This window comes from Phragmites australis, chromosome 19 (genome assembly GCF_958298935.1).
Source record: "Phragmites australis chromosome 19, lpPhrAust1.1, whole genome shotgun sequence".
Taxonomy (NCBI): domain Eukaryota; kingdom Viridiplantae; phylum Streptophyta; class Magnoliopsida; order Poales; family Poaceae; genus Phragmites; species Phragmites australis.
The window spans coordinates 4,310,655-4,327,834 of record NC_084939.1 but is presented as its reverse complement, the minus strand read 5'-3'; the positions used below and the strand labels follow the sequence as shown (position 1 = coordinate 4,327,834).

At 43.0% G+C, this 17,180-nt stretch overlaps 1 protein-coding gene across 1 annotated transcript; it reads left to right on the top strand.

Annotated features, from left to right (window-relative positions):
* The first annotated feature begins 417 nt into the window (after positions 1-417).
* LOC133901083 (uncharacterized) lies at positions 418-11,633 on the top strand. Its single transcript, XM_062342376.1, has 8 exons — positions 418-1,517; positions 4,175-4,436; positions 4,525-4,676; positions 9,680-9,784; positions 9,893-9,944; positions 10,020-10,141; positions 10,218-10,353; positions 10,459-11,633. Exons 1-8 carry the CDS (start codon positions 453-455, stop codon positions 11,388-11,390), a joined length of 2,826 nt encoding a protein of 941 aa, XP_062198360.1. The 5' UTR covers positions 418-452; the 3' UTR covers positions 11,391-11,633.
* The last annotated feature ends 5,547 nt before the right edge of the window (positions 11,634-17,180 follow it).

Sequence of the window (17,180 nt, the reverse complement as noted above, 5' to 3'; positions counted from 1 at the left end):
AGGATTGCGGGAATATTGGACTAGACCGAAATAATAGGTAGGCTTTTGCAACAAAACCGGTCGAGGCAGGGTTTTTTTTAATCGGTATATCAAATTTATCGGAGGTCATCGGTAAATACGATGTATCGGATATATCGAACAAAAATAAAACGAATATAAACAAAAATCAAATAAAATTCTAACAAACATAGTAAATTTTATCTACCGGATCCAGATATACCAGGCCAATTTTTTTTCCCGGAAATCAAACTCATAGTGACTTTAGTTTTTTTTAAATTTTTGGCTTAGCTTAGTAATCCTTAGTCGTAAGTCTTTAAAAATCGTCTTCATCGTCGTCGTCTTCGAGGCAACCCCGCTATAAAATTGATGAGGCCTAAGGCCGCAGCTTTCTCACTCCCACACTCGCTCTCCGTCGCATTCAAAATCGTCGCCCCCCAAAACCTCAATCCACCATGCCCGCCGGCCGCTCGCCGGCGCTCATCGGCCGGCCCCGTAGCGGCGGGCGTAGCTGGAGCAGGACTCCGAGGAAACCCCCGGCGCCGCCGCCCACCCGGGAGCAGAACCCCCTGCCCGCCGGCGCCGAGGTCGAGGTCCGCGTCGACCACGACGGCTTCCACGGCTCCTGGTTCGAGGCCACCGTCGTGGACTTTGCCCCCGCCCGCGGCCGCCGCTCCCGGGCCAGCTACAAGGTCGCCTATTCCCACCTCCTGGCGGAAGATGACGACACCCTCGTCGAGCCCTTCGCCCCCTCCCACATCCGCCCGCGGCCTCCTCCTCCTCCCGGTCCGGGATCGTCCCCGCGCCGCTTCCTCCTACACGACATCGTCGAGGTCTTCGACCGCGGCGGCTGGTGGTCCGGCATCGTCGTGGAGGCCGCGGACCCCGCCGCCTCCGTCAGCGTCGCGTTCCCCATCACCCGCGAGGTCATCGCATTCGCCCCACACCTCGTCCGCCCCCGCCGCGACTACGTCGACGGCAAGTGGCTCCCCTCGCGGGTAGTGATCGGCGTCCAGCCCAAGCGCGCGGTCAGAGTTTACGAGGTCGGAGACAACGTCGATGTGGTGAAGAAACGGAAGGTGTACGGTTACTCCTGGTTCTCGGCGACGGTGGTGAAGGTGGTCGATCCTCTAAGCTACATTTTGGAGTACTCTGATCACGATGAGGGGGCAAGAGGGGCGGAGAAGTTGACGGAGTACCTGGATTGGCAGTTCATCAGGCCGGCAGTGGAGCATTCTCCGGCGGAGAGCGAGTACCAGCTCGGGCCTGGCGCTGCCGTGGAGGCCTACTGCGACGGGGCATGGTCGCCGGGAGTGGTGCGCAGGGTTGTCGGGGAGGGTGAGTACGAGGTCAGTGTCGGCGAGAAGACGAAACTGCTGGTGACCAAGGTGGTGGAGCTGCTCAAGCCACAGTACAAGTGGGATGGCAATCGTTGGAGCATTGTGAAACCTAAGGTAATTCAACAATTCCACTTCATAGCAGTGCTTGCTAGCTTTGCATTCACATTGTTTGCTGCCGTGGTCTTCTCTTGTGGTCGATGTAGATTGGGGTGAATTTGATAGAAGGCGAGGACAATAGTCTCTCAAAACTAAATTTCCCTCCTCTATCCAGTTTAGTAATTTGAAATCAATAAGTTTTTATTCTTTCCTCTGGTTCACTAGACCTTCAGCAAGGTATGGTTGAAATTTGCATGAAAACTCTGAGGAAATGTGTTTTTTGTACTTAACTACTTACTAGTTACTATATTGTTGAATGACTATCAACTATTTTTTGAGGGTTTGCTAAAATAATCAATCTATAATTTTATTTTAGTTACAATTGGTTTTCTGATTTTTTATCTTTTTGGCTTGCTCAGTGTTGAATTGTTAAAGTACAGCTAAGGGTGGTTGGATGATAAGATTACATTAACTATCGGGAAGTTGCCCCTACAATTGTGCGGCTAGATTTGTTTTTTCCCGCTTTTAGCAACGTTCCTGGAGTTCCTAGCTTTCAAAATAATGAAGTTATGTATCTGATCTTGAGTAAATAAGCGCCGCTTATATTTTTTAGAGGAAAAGAATTACCACCATGTGCTACTCCTGATGATCTGTATAGTAAAACGTAAGATCGTTGGAGCTAGCTGGCTAGCAGTAAACTCAAGGTAGTAGATTAGATGCTTGTACATATACCTGTAGGTTCCTAAGAGTAAGCAATCTGTGCATAATTGATGAATGTTTTCATATTGGCCAGTTATAAATTTGAACTTCATAAACATGGTCAGTTATTTGTCCTATGGTTAGCTAGCTAGTTATGTTAGTTTCCTCCTATATAATTAATCCATTTATCTTGCTGTGGTGTTCTTTTTCAAGGAGTACTAGCTGTTGTTTTGGAGTCTAGCTAATTTATTCATGCAACTGGCTGCGGTGTAATTCCTTAAGGAGTACTCATAATTGTTTTGGAGTATCTCTTTTACGTTACGTATATTTCGTAGGTGTAAACATGCCCTATTTTGTTAAGGTATTCTCCATAGGTGTAAACACACCTCGTAAAGTTGTACTCACTTGGTTCTTGAAAGAGTTGTACTTGTCTTAGGTTGTAATGTATAACTGATTGGTCGACACTGTTATGATCTGCTCCCACCAAAATAAGTGGTGCAGATCTCTCTCTCTTTTTCTGAATTAACGAGAGAGTTTCGATGATATTTTTTCTTATTTCTCAAAAAAAAATTATATTAGGATTATCTTGGTGCCTTGAATCCTGCCTATTTTTTTACATATGTAGATTACTCTCCCAAAATACATTCCATGAAAATCAGCGGGAAGAGCTGTTTCTGCTGTTTATCATCCTTTTCTTGGACATCGGCAAAAATCTTATATTCCCTTTATTCTTGTTGAGTTGTCATTCTTCTCGTGCCAACTGTGCTTTGACTTTATTATTGCAATGTATCCTATGAGATTTGCCCTTATTCCTTCACTGTCTCATTGTAATTGGGATTGTCATAACTTATTTTTAGGAAATGCTCATAACTATTTTTGAAAGAAAAAACTGTCTATGTATCACATAAAGATCTTTTCTTTAGTACCAAAAGAGTTTGGTTCCCGATACAGTAACCCCAAAAGATTGCTCCCTTCGGAATTTTACCGCTCCATTTGATTTATCTATTTACTGAGCTCCAAATAACCAGAAACAAAGGACTAGGTGAGTCCTGCCATTGCTATCACAACCAAGAATTCCTTTGATACTAGTCTTGTTCCAGAGTCTGAGAACTGAGTGATAGCTCGGTTGATAGAGCCTCCAGTTGAGAAGGCTGCCCACCCAAATTCGTACCCGGTGCTTGTAAAAAGTAGGTACATCCCTGAGAACCGGCCAGCTAAAAATTCGTACTCCTGTTCTTTAAGATGAAGCTAGGGGATGTCGTCTCCCCATGGTCAAGTTTTTCAATTTTTTTTGTTCCAGAGTCTAGACATGGAAGGAAGGAAGAGCTCACTACCCAAGAACGAGCACAATGTCTAACTTGCTCGTGCCTTCTCTTCGCTCGGCTGTGCTGCCGATGCCTGAACATGCCTTTGTTTGTCTGCTCTCCCACTTGGGAGCAGCTCTTGGAACACAGTGTTTGGCAAAATTGAGTGGATTTGACAAAATTTTCACCTTTGACTCCTACCGTGGGTGGCGTCCATGAGTGACTAGAGACTAGAATTGATGACATTGTGTATCCTGTTGTTGGCTTGTTGGGATGCGTATTTCCTGGTAACTTTTATCTTCGTTGTTTTCCTATGCTGGAGTGCTTCATTGGTTCAAATAGATCTGCAAGCATTTAGACTGATTCTTGTTTGTGTTCTGCATGCCACCCCTTCATTGGCACTCCGGTTTAGATTGGCAGTGGCAGTGTTGCTAAAAAGTTTTAAGTTAGGTCCTAATAATTTCTGTAAAGTAAGGTCTTTCTCATGCATTGTAAAATGATTTAGTTGATCTTTGTTATGTGGTAGCAATCTTTCTCCATCAGACAATACAGCAGATTTTGGTGCTATCTGTTTTAAGTAGGTACAATTGTTGAGGTGTTCATGCTCTTAGATGGTACTGTTACGTTCCTTTATAGTTTATACTGACTATTCAAATTGTAAATATTCTACAAGTTTTCAGCATTCCATCATATTCTACAGCTTGTGCGATCCATTCTGATATTTCGTAACTTGTATAGAGACAGGCTAACTTGAGGCAGCAATCTGCATCTGGAAAACGTCCAAGCTCACCTGTTGAGGTGGCATTCGGTGATGATGGACATAGTCATGATCCTGAATATTCTGGCACCAAAAAGTCAAGGAAAGAACTGCTTCAGCAAGAGATCGTATCAGCTGAAGGTTCTGAACATGCTTCAGTCACTGAGATGGACATTCCATTATCTGCATTGTGCAATTCATCAGCAATCAATCATTCTCCAAACTGTTGTTCTCCGCTATCTGGTATGAATGGTCTCACGTGCTTTCACAGGATAGGGAGTACTTTTCAGTGCCAATGAACATGCTTCTTTGTGCAATTGTGCTTCCCCAGGGCATTCAACACTTCCAATCGAACCAATACCAAATGTTGGCGAAACAGTCATTAATCAACAAATCCAATCTGTCATGGTGCCTCCCGAGAACAATGAGGGGAAATCACACCTTATAGAAACACTTCAGGGAGGAAATGATGCCTCTGATAATGTGAGTCCCCTTCATTATGTTTTGTAGTTTAAGTAACATTGCATATGCTAGATGTATATATAGCCTTTGCGTAATATCCCCGTGTTATAACGGGTTTTTGCATGTTGCCACCTGTACATGTATATATACTGACCCATGGCCTCCAGAGAATACAAGTTGCTATTCTTAACATGGTATTAGAGCTAGGATTTTTAGAGACGCAATAACTCGTCCCGATCTAGATCTATTCCACTTCTTCCCATCAGATTTCCTCCGACTGCTCCACCTCATGCCGCAGCTTCTTCTGTCCGGCGTGCCTCCCTCCACAGCATTGGATGTTCCCTGTGTCGGCTCGCCTCCTCCTACACCACCGCCTCTGCTCCACGCCCCGCGTTGGTCTGCCCCAGGCCGCTCCGCCCACACGCTGGTCTGTTCGGCCCCGGCTTGGCCCCGCCCCATGCAGGTCCGTCCGGCCCTAGCTCTGCCCCGCCCTGCGTCGGTGCACCACGTGTCGCTCCGGGCTGCTCCTCCCCTGCGCCAGTTTGTTCAGCCCCGGCTTTGCCCTGCCCCGCGCTGATCCGGACGTGCGCGCCTCTGCTCGGCACCACCGGCCGCCTCCTCCTCTGTCGCCCGATCCGGACGCACGCATAGTACCTGCTGCCTCTGCTCTGCTCTGTAACAGAGCCACCGCAAATTTTTTTTGTTGTAGCTATCACTTTTTCTTTGCGCTCGCTGTTGCTTGCCGCTTCTTTTGTGCTCTCGCTGTCGCCTGTCGTTTCTCCTTTGTGCTCTCGTCGTCGCTTGTCACTTCTTCATGATGTCGTCAAGCACCGTTTCCGTTCCTCGATGCTTGGTGGTCTTTGATGGTGTCCATTACTGGGATTTCGCACAACATATGCGTATTCACATGTGTGAGCTTCATCTTTGGGGTGTTCTCTCTAGCAACATTCCTTGTCCACCTTCCCCTGTCTTTTCGACGGAGCCTGTGAAGCCATCTGTTGATAAAGGAGACAAAGCAGCTACTAATGCTGCCACCGCTGTTTATGATAGGGCTGTCTCCACCTACCAGGATGCATTGGAGCTGTACTGTGATCGGTTGTCTAACTGTGCTCAGTGGATGGATGATGATGCTCGTGTAGTGTCCATTCTGATTGCTAGTGTGGAGCTCAAGTTTTCTTTTGAGATTGTTTGAGTTTTCTACTACCTTTCAGATGTGGACTCATCTTCAACAGAAATATGAGGATTCTGGGGATGCTCTCTATTTGTCTGTTGTTTGCTAGGATCGATCTCTTCAGCAGGGTGATGCCACTGTTGATGTGTTCTATGTTTGATGTCGGTTGTGTGGTGTTAGTTGGACTCTTTGTCTCGCTGGTTACCGCTCCTGTCAATGCTGCTTAGATCTGCGTGTTGAATGGGATTTTCGATGCCTCTACGAGTTCCTGACCCGCCTTCATCCCGAGTTTGAGCAGCGTCATGCTCAGCTTCTTGCATGTCATCCTCGTGTCACACTTGTGGAGGCCCTTACGGAGCTGTGCTCGGAGGAGTCTCGTCTGCGTGGTTCTGGATTGTTGCCACTTCCATCAGTGTTGGTTGTTCGTCCACTTGCACCTCCATCTTCGTCTACACCGCTATTGTTGTGCTCACTGCACCTACTGCAACAAGGAGGGCCATGTTGAGGCGAACTGCTATCGGAAGAAGAAGCATCCTCAACGTCCCTCTGATGCTTCTACTCTGACTACCTCTTTGACCAACACTCAGTAGGAGATTGTGAAGTTGCTTCACCACCTGGTTGCTACCTTAGCTTCTTCACTGACAGGTTCTACTGGTTCTGCTACTCCCTCTTCTAGCATTGAGAGGCCACATTCTACACAGTCAGGTACTTCGTCTTGGATTCTTGACTCGGGGGTATCTTTTGATGACTTCTGATTCTTCCAGTCTATCTTTGCTTCATCCTCTTATTCCCCTCTTCATGTCGTTACTGCTGATGGTACTTATCCTTTTGTTGCTGGTCGGGACATCCTTTGTACTTCTTCCTTTAGCGTTCCTTCTGTTGCTCATGATCTTCAACTCACCATGCAGTTAAGTCTGTTGGTCAACTTACTGATCATGGTTGTCGCGTTATTCTAGATTCTAACTCTTGTTGTGTTCAGGATCGTCGCATGGGTGCTCTGGTTGGTACTGGCCCCAGGCGCTCGGCGCCATGATTCCAGTGTCTATGGGAGCTTGATTGGCTGTCTTTCTTCTGCTGCCACCACCATCTTTTTGTTTTCTCGACTACTGGCTACTTCCATCTGTGGCATCATCGTCTTGGTCATATTTGTGGGTCGCGTTTATCTTCATTAGTTCATCGTGGTCTTCTAGGGTCTGTCTCAAGAGATGTCTTTAGATTGTAAGGGTTGTAAGCTTGGTAAACATATTTAGCTTCCTTATCCTTATAGTGAGTCTGTGTCTCAACGTCCTTTTGATATTGTTCACTCTGATGTTTGGGGTTAGATGATTTCTCTCGCCACAATATGATTCGCACTCAGTTTGACACTCTCATTCGTGTTTTTCGTGCTGATTCTACTGGCGGATTTCTTTCTGGGCACCTTCGTTCCTTTCTTGCTGAACAGGGTACGTTGTCTCCGTTCTCCTGTCCTGATGCCCATGCTCAGAATGGCGTTGCTGAGCGCAAGCATCATCATCTCCTTGAGACGGCTCGCGTGCTTATGATTAGCTCTTCTGTCCCATCTAATCTTTGGGCAGAGGCGGTCTCCACTGTCACCTACTTGGTCAACATCCAACCCTCTTCTGCTTTCAATGGTGGGATTCGTTTTGAGCGTCTATGTGGACACCTTCCTGACTACTCTTGCTTTTGTCTTTTTGGTTGTATTTGTTACGTTCTTCTCGTCCTTGGGGAATGTACTAAATTGACTGCTCAATCTATTGAGTGTGTCTTTCTTGACTATAGTGCTGAGTATAAGGGTTATCGGTGTTAGGACTCTGTTGCTTGCCGGATGTATATTTCTCAGGATGTTACTTTTGATGAGTCTCATCCCTTTTATCCTCGTACCTCTCTTTCCATTTTTTCAGCTTCCTTGGTCGAGCCATTGCCTTTTCTCACCTTTCTTGCTACACCCATCATTGTTTCTTCTTCTCTTCCCTAGGCACCGTTGGCGTCCTTTCCTGTTGTGCCTTCTTTGGTGTCTTCCACGCTTTTGGCCCCCACCTCACAAGCTCCTCCTTCTGGCATTGTTAAACATTTTCCTTTCCACCACTCGTCATTCCCATGCTGCCTCACATCATGCTGCCCTACTTTCTGATGAGCCATCTCCTGTCGACGATTCATTTCCTCCATCTTCTCATCGCTATTCTCTCTGTGACCGCCATTCGATTCGACCTCTTGATCATTTTTGCTTTGCTGGTGCTATTCCTGTCGAGACGTCTTTTTATCATGATACTATTGTTCATCAGGAATGGCAGCATGCGATGGCAGAGGAGCTTGCTACTCTTGAGCGCACCAGCACGTGGGATCTCGTCTCTTCCCTCATGTGTTTGTTCATCACGTGCAAGTGGATCTATAAGGTTAAGACTCACTCTGATGGTTCTCTTGAGCGCTACAAGACTCATATTGCTGCCTGTGGTTTCCAGCAGGAGCATGGTCATGACTATGATGAGACATTTGCTCGGTGGCCCATATGATCACAGTACACACTCTTCTTGCTGTTGCCTCTGACTGTCAGTTTATTCTATTCCCGAGAGCATGGTTTGTTATCTCTGTTGTTCTTTATGACCTTAAGCAAGCCTCTCAAGCTTGGTTTGAGCGTTTTTTCTTTTGTGATTATTACCGCTGGTTTTCTACTAGTGCTCATGATCCTGTGCTCTTTGTTTATACTTCTTCTCGTGGCTGGACTCTTCTTCTCTTGTATGTTAATGACATGATCATTATTGGAGATGATTATGAGTATATTGCTTTTGTGAAGGCTTCTCTCAATGAGCAGTTTCTTATGTCTGATCTCAGTCCTCTTCGCTATTTTCTTGGGATTGGAATTTCTTCTACTTCTGATGGCTTCTTTTTGTCCCAAGAGAAATATATTCAAGATCTTCTTCATCGTGCTTCTCTCACTGATGAGTACGTTATTGAAACTCTTATTGAGCTTAACCTTTATCTTCGGTCCACTGATGGTGAGCCTCTTGCGGATCCCACCTACTACCGTCATCTAGTTGCGAGTCTTGTTTATCTTGGTGCCACTCGTCCTGATATTTCTCATGCAGTGTATATTCTTAGTCAGTTTGTTTCTACTCCTACTTAGCTCCATTATAATCATCTTCTGCGTGTTCTCCGCTATCTTCATGGGACTATCTCTCATCGTCTCTTATTTTCACGCTCCAGCTCTTTACAGCTTTGTGCTTATTCTGATGCTACTTGGGCTAGTGATCCTTCCGATCGCCAGTCTCTTTCTGTCTATTGTGTTTTCCTTGGAGGTTCTCTCATTGCTTGGAAGACTAAAAGATAGACTGTAGTTTTTCGTTCCAGTGATGAGGCCGAGTTGCGAGCCATGCCGTTGTTCACAACGGAGTCTAGTTGGTTACGGTGGTTACTTGAGGATTTTGGTGTTTTGTCTCATGCATCTACTCCTCTTTACTAAGATAGTACATGTGCTATTAGTATTGCTCGAGATCCCGTGAAGCATGAGCTAACCAAGCATATTGGTGTTGATGTCTTTTACACACGGACACATGTACAGGATGAGGTGATTGCTCTTTAGTACGTTCCTTCAGAGCTTCAGTTGGCTGATTTTTTCACGAAGGCACAGCACATGTACTATCTCTCCAAACTCTATGCGGTTGATCCCCTGAGTTTGAGAGGGGTGTTATATATATATATATAGCCTTTGTGTAATATCTCCATGTTATAAGAGTTCTTTGCATATTACCATCTGTACATGTATATATACTGGCTATGACCTCTTGGGAATATAAGTTGCTATTCCTAACAACATCGAGAGCATTCACATTTGCCTTCCATGTCATTATTTTTTCAGGTGCAAATTCTATTGAAGGAAAACAGCAATATGTCTAGTAAGACCATTAATTGTGCTTTGAGTGGCTCTTCAGAAAGCCAGACAACTTCAGCGTTGACTAGATGGGTAAAGGCTTCTGATGTGACAAGTTTTGTGACTGTTTTCTTTAAAATTTGTTCACTATACATTTATGTTCATGTGGATGTTCTGTTCTATTTGTCAATCTATGTGAAGGTGTCAACAGGGACTAATAGTGGTTCAAATATGAAGGTTTACATTAGAAAATGTAAGTAATTCGTCTAAATCTTATTCATCAATGAGATGGTTTATCAAAATTGAACGATTGCTTTACAATCTACAGCGGCTATAAAGAAAGGCTTTGAAGGACTACGTAGTCCACAGAGCTCATTGGATGCGACTAGTACTGTCCAGCAGAGAGGAAGAAAGAAAGCGGCAGGGCGAATGATACAACCTTCCTTAGTTGTAAGAACATTCTGCCTTGATGTTGTATTTACAGTAGTCATCAACTTCTCACCCTTGTAATTTGTTTTGCATACAGTTAGAGAATTCAAAATCTCAAACTCAGCAGCAGCTTGACAGAACTTTGGAGGATACACCGAACATAAATGAAGTAATAAATCAGGAACTGTTACCGACGGTACATAGGAGCTTTGAATCGATGTATGATGGAAAAGGTATGAACTGTGAAAACTTTGCCTGCAGTGAAAATGTGGTATGCTAAATAATTGAATGTGTACTTCAAAGTAGCAGTTTTTTATTTACCGGATTTCTGTGGGCAGGTATTGACATACATAGTAGTGTGTTGGACGAACAGCTGACTGCTATCAATAGCATCTGTCATGCGAACACAGGCATTGCTGCTACCCAAGTGGCTAAAAGCAACCGTCTTACGGAGACACCTACCCTATCTCTTGATCGTCTAGTTCAACAGGATGGGGGCAACGTGGATGAGAGTGCAATCCTACTGCGTTTACAGAATGCTGGGAGCTCACTTTGCATCACTGAGAACAATCTATTTAGGAGATGCTCGGTTGCTGGGAGCTCTATGCCTTCAGACTTTGCTTTCTCTCAAATATCTGGTCACCAGGTTCTGTTTGTCAAGAGCTCACCTGCATGGCCTTTAATTGAAGCAATGGACGTGTTTAAGGAGGCACCACAACAACCACATTTCCTTCCACTACGAGAATTTTTGCCAGATCTGCGTGAAGGAATGGCTATAGGTCTGATGGTGTCGTTTGCCAACGTAGTGAGAACTACAAGGGAATCAAGCATTGAAGACAGCGTGAAATCGTTTGAGGAAAAGATCGATACACTTTGCCATCTAGAGAAAAATGGATTCAATGTTCAATCTTTACAGCATTACCTGATTAAATTGTTCGAGATAAAATCTGGTAATACCAAGCATCTCAAAGAGAAAGACGACCTGAAAGCAAAGATGCTGGAGAAGACGACTTCCTTGTCCCAAATTGATTCGTTGCTTGATGAAATTGATAACATGATGAAAGCTGAAAGCACAGCTATAGCTGAGCATGAGAAGAAACTTGGGCAACTTCGCTTGAAGGCCCAGCAGATTGCAAAGAAGAAAGAACATGAAGATGCAGAACTCTCAAGATTGAAAGCTGCGGACAGCAGTGTTAAGGAAGCATGTGGTGATGACGAACGACAGTTTCGCAGCATCTTGGCTGAGCTGCAACGGAAGCATCTGACTTAATATGATCTTTGTCAAACGCTTCGATGTGTCTAGCTTGATCCTGTCGACTCATGCTCCAGGGCTGTAGGTCGTACTGTGTCATTGTGTTTTGGATGAACTTCCTAGGGTCGTTCACTAACTTTTGTCTATCTACAAGATGCTCATGATTATGCGTTTGAGACTTTTACTTTATTTACCTGGCCTGTCGGGTTTTGAAACATACTATGTAATAATGAACGGCTGCATACATCTCCAGATGGAGAGGTTGGGATAATATTTGTTCCTTATTCTATAAAAACAAGGTGCTCATGATGGTTGACTAGTGGTGCTTGATGCAATTTAGACTATATATATTGCTAGTTGGATCGTACTTAGTTTTATTGCTGTGCTGAATTTGCGTGCAACTTGTTTTCCATAATTTATTGTTTTTTCTTTCCTTTTTAAAGGTGACCATTGCAGTACGGCAGTGGATCTGGTTGCTAGTACCGATCAATCTTGACATTCTTGCAACTAGGGTGTTGCCTTATGTTATCTGAAGCCTTCTTGGAAGCTTAATATATATAATCAGGTTTTAAAAGATTCGACTACGCAAAATAGAAAGTCTTATGCCAACCTAAAGAATAAGGGGATTCGGGATTCTGAACCTAGAAATCCAAAATACTCCTTGCCTATGCAAATGGCCGTACAAACTACTGACCGAAGAGGGGGTGTGGCAAGATCTTCTTCGAAACAAATAGCTAGGATCAAAAATCACTTATACAAGTTGAGGGGGAACCATGTGATTCTTACTTTTGGTTTTGTTTAATGAAAGTAAAGCATACCATGTTCTGTTATGGCACTTTTAATATTAAAGATGGTTCCGAAATCAGATTTTGGGAAGACAGTTGGTTGGGCAATTTCTCGTTAAGAAACCAATATCTAGAGTTATATAACATAGTACGAAATAAATAAGACACGGTGGCTACTGTTTTAGAGGCATACCCGCTGAAAGTTTCCTTCAGACGAGACCTGATTGTCCCAAAATTAGTATAGTAGAATGATCTACTTTCATGTTTTACCAATATTAACTTGACTAATGAACAAAATGAGTTTTGATGGAACTTAAACCAATCAGAAAAGTTCTCTATCAACTCACTCTATAGAGCCCTCGTACATAGCCATCGGCCTATTCAATACAAACAAATATGTAAACTAAAACTACCATTAAAAATTAATATCTTCATTTGATATTTACGCAAAGGTGTACTACTAACAAAAGATAACCTAATTAAAAGACAATAGCAAGGTAATTAGAAGTGCTGCTTTTGTCATAAACCAAAGACGAGTTTCGCTCGTTCCGCATGGTTTATTGTTCAGGTGGCCTCAAATTTATACCAATCATGAAGTGCACCGAACATGTTTAGAAATTGGCTTTATGGTCTTAGTAAAAATTTAAAAGCTAATATATTGGTGGCGGCGGCTTCCTTTTGTTAGTCGCTATGGTTATGCAGGAATGACATTGTCTTTAACAAAAGAAAATATTATTCTGCTTTACAGGTTATTTTTACTTATACACATTGGCTCCGTATATGGTCGGTGCTACAACTACAGGAACATCGACAGTTGATTACTTCTGGATGTACACACTTGGAGCGAGTGGCCAGAGAGTTCTATACCCGGTTTGGATGGTAATCTAATCTTCGCGTTAAAGCTCTACCACTATAATTGACTTATTGAAGACATGTTTTCTTTTGATATAGTGTTGTCGCTCTTTACTTTGTTATTTTCATTTGGCTGTGTGCATTTATATGAAGAAGCTGAGGGGTGAACTCTTATGCGTTGTATCAGCTTGATATGACTATGAGAGTTAATAAAGCTTTTCTCTTAAAAAAATATCATCTCGGTGAGTTTGTGTTGATCATGTAATCTGGTTGTCAGCATTTTGCGTGTTGCGGAGAACAGTCATTATTGGGCATGTTGTAGATAACAGTCCTTTATCTCAGAGTAAAGTTCCTCCTTTATTCTGTGTGAATGCAGGATAACATCAGCGTTCGTTTACATGCAGAGAAACTTGACACTTTGTTCTCAATTTTTCTTTCATTTCTCTGCCTCTAGACACGCCAGCAGGCTGAGCTAATTAAGATTTCCATGAAAAATCACAGTGGGACAGCCATCCCACTAGAAGGGCACTCAGAGAAAAGATGTTGCAGGTTTTCCTTAGTCTGTAGCGTGCAGAGAACACATTTGTAGCCAGAATCCACATGGAAGTTATTAATGCTACTAAAATGTTGAGAAAAGGCCATGCAAAGACTTTCAGTTTGGGCATGCACTTGGTCTTGCTCTTGGCTCTTCCAAATCCACAAGAATGGAGCCTGTGGCTGGATGCTATTGAGCAGTTGTAGGCTTGCTGTGAAAGAAGCAGGTGGAAAAAGGATGACAAATCATCTAGCAAACGAGAACTGCCGCCGGTACTACAGATTATGGGGAACTTGAGAGGTGCAAAGTTTATCCTAAATCAACTCGACTCATGGCATGTTAAGAAACTAAGTTAAAATGTACCTTGTTTTATTTGTAACGAGTGATTGATATTGATATTTATTTAGCTTGGTGATCTTCGGTTTTGCATGAGTTTTGATATGATTTGAATTGATTTGTGATTTCATTTGAGCATATTGATTATAGACTAACTAGAATTAAAGTTAGAAATGTGTGTTTACTTGTCTCATAGTGTATAGGTGATAGATGTAACTTGGCGGTTGATGACAGAATGATTAGGGCCAAGCGGAGTGCTTGGTGCCGGATGATAAGGATGTCGAGTGGAGTCAAGAGTGATCTTAGTTGAACACGTGGAGGTCAAGCAAAGCATGGAAGATGGATGGAGACAACATGCTAACAAAGTCGAGCGAAGGGGATGTCGGTATAAGTGATCAAGGGTGTCCGGATTTGATTTTCGTTTTGGTTTTTAGACTGAAATTTTAGCATCTTGTGAGGTCATTCTTCTTGTTGCTAGGGGCATAAAATTTGCATACACATGCTTATGTGATGGGGTCTTGAATTCCCTTGCCTCTAGACAATCAACTTGGAGAGTTTTGTTGCTCGGTGTTCGTCTTTTCTTGTTTTTTGTAAGTTATGATCTTTCGAGTGATAAGGCACATGGATTGATTTTAAATGGAACCTATGGTTCATATACCTTCCGTGGAGTCATGTTTCCTCGACTTTCTCTTGGTAAAGCTTCTCTCTATTTTTGCTTCCGCTTGCGTTTTGATATGTGTTAGATGATCTAAATAGGAAAAATTTGTCAAGACGTCTATTCACTACCGTCTAGTCGCCGTTCTCGATCCTACGCACGTCCTTCTTACTGTAGAACTGTATAAATGTTTGTGCAACAGAGCATCGTTATGAAGATGTTCTACATATTAAGGGTTTTGAATATTAGTATATGTTTGAGTTTGTTCAAAATCAAATTTTGTATACATTTCGTATACCATACTCAACACAGAAGTTTGAATGTTACATTTCTTTTCAGAAAATGAACCATAGTATGTTAAAATGTTCAAAGAACCATAAAACAGTTTGAACTTTAAACTGTACAAAAACTTTTTGAATATCCATTTGAATCGATGAGATAGGAATCCATGAAAGGGAGGACATTTGAATTATGGGAACAAGGACGGCAAAATGATTTGCCGCTCACCAAATACATTTTTTTGCACCGTGTATGCACACTCTAGCGCTTGAATTCAGGACGTAAGGCAACCATTAAGAATCATATCGGTTTGAGCTTAGCAATATATAACGATGTTTGCTTCGCCGAACTAAGGATATAGAGTCGCTTGCAGGAAATTGCTGGAAAAACAGAATGTACACTAGCAATCATCAATATCCAAGCCCATGGATTCCTTGGACCTCTCACCCTCACATTCCTCCCTGAACTGCGACGAAGTAGCATTGTCACTAGTGGAGTTGCACCATGACATGATCAGATTTACATTGTGCATGGAGCAGTTATTTCATCAGAAAACAGTAATGTCACATGAGAAGTTGTTTACCAGCCAGTCTCAAGGGAAACATTTGACGACGGTGTAGAAGGAAAGTGATATGGTGTAATCACCTCACAGACAATTGGCCGGGATGCCATTTCATATATAGCCAGTCAAGGCCATGAATAAGGAAGGTTTACAGGACCTCAATAGAGGGCTAAACTAGGAAGGTACAAATATACATGGTAATACATTAAACTCTAATAATTACTATGCAATATTCTCTAATACCCGTCCGCAGTCGCAGCGGGAGGAGCCCGGACGCAAAGACTGGACGAAACTCATGAAACAGTTGAGTCGGTAGGCCTTTGGTCATAATGTCCGTGAACTGGTGAGAAGAGGGCACATGAAGCACTCGGACCTCTCCAAGAGACACCTTGTCACAGAAAAAATGGATGTCGATCTCAATGTGTTTTGTGCGTCGATGTTGAACTGGATTGGTCAACATGTCGGCAACGCTGACATTATCGCAGTAGACAACGGTCGTCGAAGGAACTAGAACATGAAGTTTCTACGGTGTGAGCAACAGCACGATACTCGGCCTATACCACTAATGATCCACTCATTAATGACGGATCGTCCTATAACAGTCATTAGTGACGGGTTAACTTATAATCCATCACTAATGACCAACTTCAGTCACTAATGACAGTATTCACAAATATTTTTATTTTTATTTTATTTTTCTCTTATTTTTTCTCACCTCAGCAGCACTAGAATAGGAACCATTGTACATTTCTACTCAAGTTTGATGTAAGGTGTGGCGGCTATGGATATAAACACGCGTTCCAAAAATGGTGCAGAAACTTATAGGGACAAGAACTCAATCTTTCAAGCCGTTTTTGTCCTTAAAAAATTTTCCAAACCCGACAAAGTCGGGGAGAAATGGATATAACTTTTTTTAGATGTTCGTAGAGTAAAAAATATATATCAAAATCAAAGTCCGTATCAAAAGTTATGCTCGTTTTACTGAATGCACTTCGTGTCACCTATCAAATTATAAGCTTCGATGAAATTTATCAAAATTAGTCATTAGTGACATGTCATGGTTATGACGTGTCACTAATTACCTTTGGCAAAGAAGGTTAAAAGGATAAAATATCCGGTTTCTGTCACAACTATGTGATAGCAGAGGTGGTAAGCTGGCTGGCTACACACGCGAGAAGGAGGTCGTCGGTTCGATTTTCATGGAACGTAAACTTGAAAACAATGCGAAAAAAGCATGGCTTGTGAGATATATGGGATGGACTTGCGTTGGGATGGCTCGGATGAAAGAATATATATATTTTTTACTTTTTTTGTGTCCAAAAAATATGAAAAATGTTCATCGGTCATCAGTGATGGGTCAAGAATATAACCTGTCATTTATGTTCAGTCAATAGTGACGGGTCACGGTTATGACCCGTCACTAATGATAGGTCATTAGTGACGCGATAAGAGTGACAGGTACGGGATCCGTCACTAATGACTTTTTTTGCATAGTGTTGATGGAGTCAACATGGAGTCAATGGCAAGAGGATCAAGACGAAGCAGGAGGCTTAGGGCTGGATGATCAGGGTTGCCGGGTGAAGTCATGTGTGATCCATATCGTACACATTGAAAGGTCAAGAAGCACAAGGTGTTGAGGAAAACTCCATGTTGACCAAGTCAAAGCGAGTGGGATATCAGTGAAAGTGACAAGGTAGGAGAGACTTACTGACTGTCAGAATCGTGGTATGAGGTGACATGTGTTAACATCGGAAGACTTTCTTAGGATGTAAGCAAGCGGCGATGACTCACGCCTTGAGAAGCG